The sequence below is a fragment of the Uranotaenia lowii genome, chromosome 3, assembly GCF_029784155.1.
Source record: "Uranotaenia lowii strain MFRU-FL chromosome 3, ASM2978415v1, whole genome shotgun sequence".
Lineage (NCBI taxonomy): Eukaryota > Metazoa > Arthropoda > Insecta > Diptera > Culicidae > Uranotaenia > Uranotaenia lowii.
The window spans coordinates 53099013-53109626 of record NC_073693.1 but is presented as its reverse complement, the minus strand read 5'-3'; the positions used below and the strand labels follow the sequence as shown (position 1 = coordinate 53109626).

The 10614-nt window shown below is 38.6% G+C and overlaps 2 protein-coding genes across 2 annotated transcripts; one reads left to right on the top strand and one right to left on the bottom strand.

Annotated features, from left to right (window-relative positions):
- Positions 1–4345: 4345 nt before the first annotated feature.
- On the top strand, positions 4346–8185 carry LOC129756786 (F-box only protein 9). The gene is made up of 5 exons (XM_055753793.1): positions 4346–4872; positions 5010–5748; positions 5823–6134; positions 6201–6381; positions 7768–8185. Exons 1-5 carry the CDS (start codon positions 4857–4859, stop codon positions 7891–7893), a joined length of 1374 nt encoding a protein of 457 aa, XP_055609768.1. The 5' UTR covers positions 4346–4856; the 3' UTR covers positions 7894–8185.
- LOC129756787 (GDP-mannose 4,6 dehydratase) lies at positions 7972–10119 on the bottom strand. Its single transcript, XM_055753794.1, has 3 exons — positions 9799–10119; positions 9602–9731; positions 7972–9209 (listed from the first exon to the last, which is right to left on the bottom strand). The coding sequence occupies exons 1-3, from the start codon at positions 9898–9900 to the stop codon at positions 8323–8325; spliced, it is 1119 nt and encodes a 372-aa protein (XP_055609769.1). The 5' UTR covers positions 9901–10119; the 3' UTR covers positions 7972–8322.
- Between the last annotated feature and the right edge of the window lie 495 nt (positions 10120–10614).

Genomic DNA, 10614 nt, shown 5'->3' with positions numbered 1-10614 from the left:
CACAATAATCCTGGAATATCCTTGCGTGATTTGACGAAAAAGTTCAAGACGAACCACAGTACAGCTCGACCAATTTGATTGCGAAAAGCTTGCGGTCGTATCATGCAAGCAAACACCCCAACAGGACGCTGAAACAAAACCTGGTTGCCAAAACCAGGGCAAGGAAGTTGTACGAGAAAGTGTTGACCAAGTACAACGGATGCATTTTGATGGACGACGAAACTTACTTCAAAATGGATTTTGGACAAATACCCGGTAACAAATTTTACCTTGCGAAGCGTAAAGGGAATGTTGCAGGTAGATTCAAGTTTGTTTTCGCAAATAAATTTGCTCGATGATTTGGCAAGGGATCTGTAGTTGTGGGAAGAAGACTAAGATTCTCATCACTGAGGACACAATGAATGGAAATGTTTACAAAGAAGAATGTCTCCAGAAGAGGGGTTTGCCATTCATTCGGTCCCACAAAGGTCCGGTTAAGTTCTGGCCGAACCTGACAAGATGCCACTACAGCCGGGATGTCGTTAAGTGGTATAAGATGAACAAGATCGATTTTGTTGAAAAAAGTATCAACCCACTAAACTGTCCGGATTTTTGTCCCATCGAGAAATATTGGGCAATAGTTAAGGGCAAACTGAAGAAATGTGGCAAAACCATGAAAAAACCCGCTCAAATGGAAAAGTGGAGGAACAAGATGGCGAAGGAGGTTACCAGCAGTACTGTGCAGAAAATGATGAGTGGTATCACAAAAAAAAGTTCGAAAATTCATCCGAAAAGCTGACGAATGATTTTTATGTATTTTTTTCCTTGTAGTGCAATAAAAACCCTACAAAATGACATTTTACTTTTGTTGTACGTTATTTCTTTGCGGAGAAATGATCTATTTTATTCGACCAGATTCTATGTGACACAAACTTTACCTGAAAGAAAGAGTCCAATTTGTTAAGATAGGGAATGCGAGATCCAGAGTATTCTCGGTCTACAGCGGCGTACCACAAGGGAGTCACTTGGGACCCCTTCTTTTCGTCACTGTTATGAACGAGTTTCCCGGAGTGCTGCATGGCGTGTTTGTGTTGATATACGCAGATGATCTAAAACTGTTCCTCCTTGTGTGACACCCAAAGGATTGGATCCACGAAGTTTAACCTATACATGACGCTCATTAAGCCGGTTGTTCTCTAAGGGCACGAGACGTGGATATTGCTCGAGGAGGACCTACGCACACTCGGAGTATTCGGGCGACCAGTGATAAGAACCATCTTTGGCGGCGTGCAGGAAGACGGAGTGTGGAGGCGAGGGATACCCCCAATATCCAGAAAGTGGCGGAAGCTGGGCGGATATGCTGGGCAGGACACGTCATGAGAATGCCGGATGCCAGTCCTGCTAAACAGGTGCTTATTACGAATCCAGTGTCAGTGTTTTTGTTTTTCTCATATTTCCCTTTTGACACGTTGAACAGCCAACTTCAGGATAAATAAGGCTCGATGCTTAAAATCCCTTGAGAAAAAAATATATTTCCTTTTTTATTTACAAAAAATGTGTAAAAATGAGATAATTTAAGACTTTAACTAAGGAATAGAGAGTAAAAAACATAAAGCAAGTTTAGCTCCAAAAACCCATACAGGTTTGTGTTGTTTCAAGGAATTACGTAATGTAATTTGAAATTTCTTACAAAATAGAAAAATAATACCATAATGGTATGAGAAAACTTGACTATAACCTCCATAACAAACATGTTTTGGACTAACGTTTGTTTTTCAAAAAGAAGGGTACCGGCTACCGCGGTTGGAAATTTTTGGAAAGATCAAAGATCATTTCGGCAAATTTTACGACCCAATCGGTAACGAACCAGCCGGCCAATAACCAGATGATAAACACCGAAAATTCCTCAATCGTTTCCAATAACCGATAAAAATCTATCCGAAAATCCATCGCCAAAAGGCCACCATCACCGCCGGGTGTTTGTACCTAGAACGTACAGAACGACCACGAAAATTAGTTGTGGGGCATAAAACTTTTCAAAAAACAAACAAACAATCGCTCAAATAAATACTGCTACTATTGACTCAAAAAGAGTTGTTGCCCGTTGGGTGGTTTGGTATCTTTTGGTCCCGGTTTTTGTTGTTATCCGGTTGGGGTTTTCGTGAAGAACCTGCTGCCATAATTGCCTCTAACCCGTTTGGTGGCGCGGTATCATAAAAATTGCCACCGCGTGGCCAAATCTCGTAATCGCGAGGCCAACATCAGAAGATGTTCCGCGTCTGTGTCTTCTATTCTCGATTCTCGCGATTCTATCACGGAACATATTTACTGGGGGAGCTCAATCGGGAATTCACATACGCCGGAGCGAGCTCACGAGATGATACGATTGTTAAAGAGTGAATTGTTTTGTGGAAAACCACCCACATTGTGGCCGGGAAAGCTGTAAAATTTGGCCGCCTAGTTTCGGTTTAACGAGCTCGCTGACAATGGTGTGGTAATTTTACAAATAAACAGCACCGAATCGAATCAATCCGAAGCCGGTAGGAATGACCTTATTGTTATTTCTCAGAGGGTACTGAAAATGTTATAAAATTATGTACATATGTCTGGAACACTGGAAATATAAAAATTGAAAATTTAACATTAAAAATTGAAACTAAATTCATAATTGAAAATTATTTGAAAATTTAAAATTGAATATAAAAAGTGATAATTAATAACTGATGTAAAATTTTAACATCAAAAATATTTCAAAAAATATTACATAAATCAAAAGTTGAAAATCCCATGCCGGCCATGGAAAATTGATATTCTTCTATAATACATACCAAAATGGCTCACTCGAGTAAAATGACTCGTGGCTCGTCTTATGTAATAGGGCCCTATATTCCAAAAGTTCTCAAAATTAAAAGCTTAAAATTAAATTATCAGAAATTGAACGAAAACTATTAAAACGGATTTATGAAAAAAACAAAAACAATATTATTAATGATAATTGACAAAATATAAAAAAAAAGGGTTTATTAATTGAACAAAATTCCCAATATTGAAAATAAAGTTTAAAAAAATCAAAACTCTAAAAGAGAGCATTGAAAGTTAACCGAAAATCCAATTAAAAAAAAAATAAAAATTTAAAATTAAAACAAAACAGAAACTTAACCAAAAAGGAAATTGAAAGTAGGAAATAAAAAATAAGAAAAAAAACAAAAAAAAAATCAGAAATTGTAATTAATGATCGAATAAACATCGAATAAAAACCGCGAATGAAAAATTTACATCGAATATTAAAAAGCAAATTATGAAATAAAAAGCTGCAAATATTAAAACATTAATGTATTTAAATAAGAAAATGTTCCTTTTGGGATTTACAAGTTTAATAAATTTAAGAAATTTCAATTCAAGATTCCTTAGTGAAAATTTCCAAATTTATTTAAAAAAAACACAAAAAAAAACGAAAAAAAACGTAACTTATGCAACGAAAGTAAGGAATATTACTTGTGTTTTATTAAAAAAAAACGTGAAAAATAAAAAACAAACGAAAAACTAAAGTACAAAAAAGTTTTTATGTGTCGTGAAATTTTTCCTAACTTTGGGTTAGTAAGAGGAGGGCCGTAATCGTCGCTAAAATCAGAATTTGTAAAAATATTAAAGTAAATCATTGAAAATTGAAATTCAAACATAGCTCTACTAAAAATTTAAAAGCAAGAATCAAAAATAAAACGGAAAGCTATTCAAATAGAATTTCGAAATTAAGTATATGATTCGATAACCGAACAACGCAAATAGACAAAAAAATCGAAAAATTATGAAAATTTTGAAAAAAACTATATTTTTGACGGGAAATATGTAAGGCGGAAATATTAAACCAGAGGAGAATTATAAATTTTATATCTAACGTTAAAAAAATTAACATTCGTGAAATACAAATTTTTTAAACATGAAAAGTCTAACAACTTAATGAAGAAGCGAGTTTTAATAAATTAAAAAGTTTAAAAAATTTATAAAATTAAAAACACTTAAATGAAAAAAAATGAAAGTAATACAAACAACTCATTCACGATGAGATCATTCTTAAAATTCATCATTTCTCTAAAAAAATTTAAAAGGATAAATATAATGTTAGAAAATAAAAATAGCAGAACTTATAAATTCTGCCTTTTGGAGTTCGTCTTCGAAGGAGAATTCCTTTTCAGGATCGCTTCGGAATGAGAACTCAAGCGCTCAAATTCACCTATGAAGGTTTTGGTCTTAGATAGCATAGCCTACTCCCATTCCCAGATTCAAAAATTCACCATTAAATTTATCCCAAAATAAACTCGCCACTGGTTTGCGTCCCGCATTCGCGATTCGCGATTCCCGTCAGCTGATTTTCACTGTTTTGACAGCTAGCAATTCCGTCGCAGCTAAAAATCGCGTTTTTTCTCCGTGATGTGTTGTTAAATTTTCGGAAGGTTTTCTCGTAAATTTGATCGCAATTTGCCAGCCAATCCAAAATGTATTTGTTATAAAAGTAAGAAGCTTCATAAATAAGCCCCTGAGCGAAGAACATTCTGCACGACTAATCAACAAACTCACCAACAACAACAACAACAAGGTGTCTCCGTAAACAAACGGTCTTCCGGGTTTCTTTTTTCGCAACAAATGGCCTACGATTTGCACCAGCTGATGCCGGTTCTGTATTCTGGTGATTGCCAGCAAATCAACCTTTCGTCGACCGTTATCCGGTATACCGACCGTGAACTAGGCAGCAACTATTGACGCGACTGTCTCGGTTAAAGTGTGCAAGGAAACTTTGAGCGGAACACATTTCGGGCTTTGGAGCACGAAACCTGGTCACGTTTCCCTAAACAGCGGAATAGAATCCAATATCAACTAAAATGGACTCGAACGCGGGTAAGTACAAATCAGAGCTGTTATCGAAGGGCTGGATTTTTATAAAATGCTTATTCTGAATTCGAATCTTGATAGCTAAATCTAAGGCAATTATCCAAGAAACTTGTTTAGAATTAATTGAAATTTTAATCTTTCAGGTGACCCCGGCAAGGAAGACGATGACGAGAGTTCCTCCAGCTCCACCCTGAGCCAGACGAATGTCGGTGGGGAACCCTCGTCGGAACCCAGCATTGAAACAGCTCTGGAAGAATTTCGTGAAAAATGGCAGCAGGAGCTTAAAAAAGATCAACCTTCTACGGAAGCCGTCCCAAAGGCAAAGACCAAAGCTAAGCCCCTTGACGAGAGGATTGGGATCGAGCAAAAAAATCTGTCCATAGAACAGCAAGCACGAGCCCTATTTCTTCAGGGTTCGGAACTGGAACGTGTCGGTAAGGTTTTCGAGGCCATGCGTCTCTATCGGAGGGCCGTACAGTTGGTACCGGATATAGAGTTCAAGGTGTACGATAAGAAAGTTCCCCGACAACTGCCGCACCAATCCATCTCAAAAAGCGACGACGTGGATCAGTTGACGAGCAGCTTGATGGAAGCAAATCTGGAGGAAGATGAAAATTTGGAAAACGTCGATATGGTGCTTCGGTTCCAAACCCTGCTGGCTAAGTCGGGGAAACTTTTCGAGAGCACAACCGCCGGAGACAGGGGGCTCTTGGTTACCTCGTTACACTTCTCTGATCTTCCGATGGAAGTTATCCTGTACATTTTACGTTGGGCAGTTTCAAGCGAGCTGGATCTTAAAACGTTGGAAAGGTTTGCTCGGGTTTGTAGAGGATTCTACCTTCTGGCTCGGGATCCGGAAATATGGAAGAAGGCCTGCATCCGGTATGAATTTGTTGTCAACAGAATTTAGAATAATAACAATAGATTTTTCCAAAACTTCCTTTTTTCCAATTCAGAGTTTGGGGCATCAATGTTGGAAACTTGAAGGGCTCTCCCTTTCCAAGTTGGCGTGAGATGTACATCAATCGACCGCGTGTCCATTTCCACGGGTGTTACATCAGCCGTACCAGCTATCTACGTTATGGGGAAAATAGCTTCCAGGATCAGTTCTACAGACCGGTCCAGTTGGTGGAGTACTTTCGGTTCTTCCGTTTCTTCGCCGACGGTACCGTGTTAATGCTGACCAGTGCCGAAGACCCGCAAAACTGCGTCAGCAAACTGAAACCCAAATGGCCTACGCACCATGAAATTTTACGGGGTCACTATCGGTACGTGTTTTATTTTTTTTTTTTTTTTTCGAAAGATATTTTGAAATTTGAATCAATGTTTTTTAGGCTGTTGAACAACGAGCTAATCATTGCGATCCAAAGGAATCGATCCAACGTTCAATCGCAGCGTCCGGGACGAAAGAAGGAAATCGAAACCGATTACGGGCTACAAACGTTCTACCTGGAGCTTACGATTGTGAGCACCGCCAAGCGGGCATTCTCACAACTGCATTGGAAACAATATTCGGTAAGCTTATTTGTTTTAAACTTTCCAAGAATCATAGGGATTTGTGAGCAAAGCAAAGGATTTTGCTGTAGGAATTAGTCGCGATATGCATATCAAAATAGAGCTTTTGATCAGAAGTGTTTCTGAAACGTATTATGATTGAATTTCCTTCTTGGTACCACCAACAATCACAACTTCGCAACTTGCAGTCCTGCTACCGTGAATCTGGAAAGATTTTCTGTGTTAACTTCCATAAACTTGGTCTTTCCGAAGTTGGTTTTGATACCTGTTGTCTTAAAACTTTCGTTAAGGTCTTGGAGTTTGCTATTTGCATGTCCGGAGGTCTTTGGGCTATCAAAACAACATCATCAGCCAGATCAAGATCGCTTCTGTGCTTCATTTTCGACTGATTCCACGGCAATCCTCGATTTGATCTACAATCGCTTGATTTAATCAATATCTCATCCATAACAAAAAATAAGCGGTCATAAAATAAATTTTTGTATTACCACAATCTTTGCACGATTATCGCTATCTTTGTGTTGAAGTCGCCTAAGCGGAATTGAATGACTATAAATTTCTACATCTTATCATAGCCATATAGACTAACGGGCTTAACAGTAAAACCAATTCCTGCTTCCTGAGGTCTCGTATTTCTGAGTCTGAATCTATCTAGCTTGAGGCCACGAACTTCTCTACTTGACATGACCTGACAACTAATGCCATAGTTATAAATACATGTGCTTCCACTTTGAAAGACCCGCCCTGTAGTTCCTAAAAAACGTTAGAAAAAAAATCACGAAACTTACCGATCATAGCAAGAGCTCTGTAGTTCTTGTCAAACTCAATTCAATGGCAGGGGTATCCGTCCAATAATGTTCCGCCAGTTTTCCGTTTTCCAGTCTGTAAAGCATCGATTTCACATTACTCAAACGTTTGCGCTGAAGAACGCATGTTTCGTAATCTCCTTGTTTCGATTCGTGTTGGTTGGTTTTCATGCGTAAGATCGTAATCAAAAATTCAGCCACCAGCGTTTAATTTCTTTCGATTTTCTCAATCAATTATTTACGGTTGGCGTGAAATCCTTTCCAGCGGGTTTTTCACACAGGTTTTCGCTTCACGTCATTTGCTTCACGAACCTAGGAAAACATAACTTAAATGAGTAAATAATCAGTTACGTCAATTGTTCTTAAAGATATGGAAAGACAAAAAATGTAGAACGATTAGGTAAGGCACGACAAAAACCCAATTATTCGGGAAAAAATACTCATCCTTATGAGATCATTTCGCGCATACTAATATAAAGTTTACCATACTAAAAAGGTGAAGTCAGCTGACCAACTGATACCTATAAACCCGTTCTTAAATATTTTCTCTCATTTTTATCGTTTCTCCCCCCTCATCCAGATGGTACAGATACGCAACAACCAGGAGAAAACCACCGTCTTCGAGCTGGTACCGAACAAGTATCCACCGTTTTACTTTTCGCGCGTCAAGAGCTACCACCAGGAATCGGATGGACCCCTCAAGTAGAGTGGAATGGGACAGAATTGGCACTTTCTGTGCAACAGCAACTCTTACAAATCCTAAAAGTCTATCACACACAGTTGCTCTAGTAGTCTTTGTTTTTATGTTTATTTTTAAATGTTTATTGCAATGTTGCAAATAAAACGATAACAATGGTGTTTTGAAATCATAATAATCACACAAAAACGCTGGAGCGCGTACTTATTTTTAAGAAAACTTCCTAGTTTGAGGAGTTTGATATTATCTGTTTTATAGAAACTAATATAATAAATGTTCCTCACAATACTTTGTCTGTACGTTTGATTTTTTTGAAATTCTAGGTGAAGGTAGGAATGTTAAATACTTGAATATAAAAATAAACTTTAAGATAAAACATACATATAGTGTAGACAAATTTAGAAAGCTACCTACATCTCTTTGGGGGTCAGCTCTAGCTTATGCACTAGGGTTTCTTTTCATCAGTTCGATATCGGCGGCCATCATGTCTGCGACCAGCTGCAAGAATGTGACCTTCGGCTTCCAACCGAGCTGCTGCTTGGCTTTACTGGCATCGCCAAGCAGAAAATCGACCTCAGTCGGTCGGAAGAACCTAGGATTAACGCGCACCCTGACGATTTCCGTTCCCTTCTCGATGCCCACCTCCTCGACATCACTCCCTCGCCACTCGATTTCTCGGCCGATGTATTTGAAAGATTCCTCGACAAACTCTCGAACCGAGTGACACTCTCCGGTGGCAATGACAAAATCTTCCGGACGCTCTTGCTGCAACATCAGCCACATTGCTTCCACGTAGTCCTTTGCGTGACCCCAATCACGTTTGGAATCCAGATTACCGAGCTCCAAACATTCAAGCTGATTCAGGGAAATTTTAGCCACCGATCGAGTGATCTTGCGCGTTACGAAATTCTCACCCCGCCTCGGTGACTCGTGGTTAAACAAAATGCCATTGCATGCAAACATGTTGTACGCCTCCCGGTAGTTTATCACAATCCAAAAACCGTACATTTTAGCGCAGGCATATGGTGACCGCGGATAGAACGGAGTTTTCTCATTCTGCGGTATTTCGGCTACCTTTCCGTACAGCTCCGATGTGCTGGCTTGATAGAACCGGACGCTACCCTCGAGGCCACACGTCCGAATGGCATCCAGCAGTCGTAACGTGCCAACGGCATCCACTTCGGCGGTGTATTCGCTCAGATCGAACGATACCTTGACGTGGCTCTGGGCCGCCAGGTTGTAAATTTCCGACGGACGCACCCTACCGATTATTTTCACCAGGCAGCTACTGTCGGTCATGTCCCCGTAGTGAAGGTGCATCTTTCCTGTAAGGGAAATAAGATCGTGAGTATAACTCGAACAATGCTGATAAGCTGTGTACGTCCATTTCTCTGATAATTTGAAGTGGCTATAAATATAATACAGTAATCAAGTTTAAGACCTTTAAAATTTTAAATACCTACTTTGAAAAAACTTGGGGGGTTTAAACCACCTTTCGAAATAAACTATCAGAATTCAGAGACCAAATTAAGAAAAAAAAAATAATTCGGGACTTAACTGGAGTCCAATCGGTGTCAACCTTTCATAATGTTGATGGCATTATTGAAGACTGCTGACATAATCAAAAACTGAGGCAAGCCACTTTTGGGTGTCAAGATAATAAAATTACAATTACAAGATCAAGGGTTCGAAATCTGACAAAATCACCCAATCTCACCTTCTTTGTGCGTATGGGGATCGGCATAGAGATGCTCGATGCGTGAGGTGTTAAATGTGCTAGCACGCCTAATAATTCCGTGCACTACATAGCCTTTCTCTAACAGGAACTCGGCCAAATAGGAACCATCCTAGAAAGTAGTCACAATATGAACAATAATTCAAGAGCCAAAAAAAACGATTAAAATAAAGACAAACCTGTCCCGTTATGCCGGTGATTAATGCAATCTTACGGTGGTTCCCCTCCAGTGAACTGCTGTTGCCCTCCGGTTGACCGGCATTCTGGTGAAGGGAAGACATCTCTCCTTTGTTGTATTGTACCTTCAAATTTATTTTATAAATTCCTTTATAAGCGATATATTTAGGATCATAAAATGTCCTAAACAAAATACGAGAGACCGATAGAAATAATCACGGAAATCTGTGTAACTAATCGTTTGAGTTAAACGAAAAAAAGAGGAGTTGACGTGGTATTACTGCTTCTGTGAACTGCGGAATGCTTGCGCGAAAGTTTTGTTTTTATTACACGCTGCGAAAGAAAAAGGCATCTTGATTAAAACCAAAACGCTGAATTTCGTTTCACTATCATGAAAAAGAACTGAAATTTTATGGTTGATTTTACACGTTGAGAGCATCAGCACCGGTTGGAAACCTTTGAAGACAAAATATGTTATTTAATAATAGAATCAGAATCGAATTAAAAACAATAAAAGAAAAGCACAAAAAACATATCGCTCCCAGCATATATGCAATAACATTCGAATGTTTTGGGTGAAGTTTTTTTATAAGGCCCACGTAACAATTCCAAAAGTACAAAACTTTCAGACTTATTTTTAATCGCTATCTGAAAAGAAGAACAGACACAATCATAAATTTTCAACAATTATGATATAGAAAAGAACATTTTAAAGTTTTCGATGTCACAAATTTTAAAATTTATTTTAAAAAAAACGCTGCGGAACGTTTCGATTTATGATTCAAAAGATACCCAGAATCTTTCTATTTGAGTAAGTT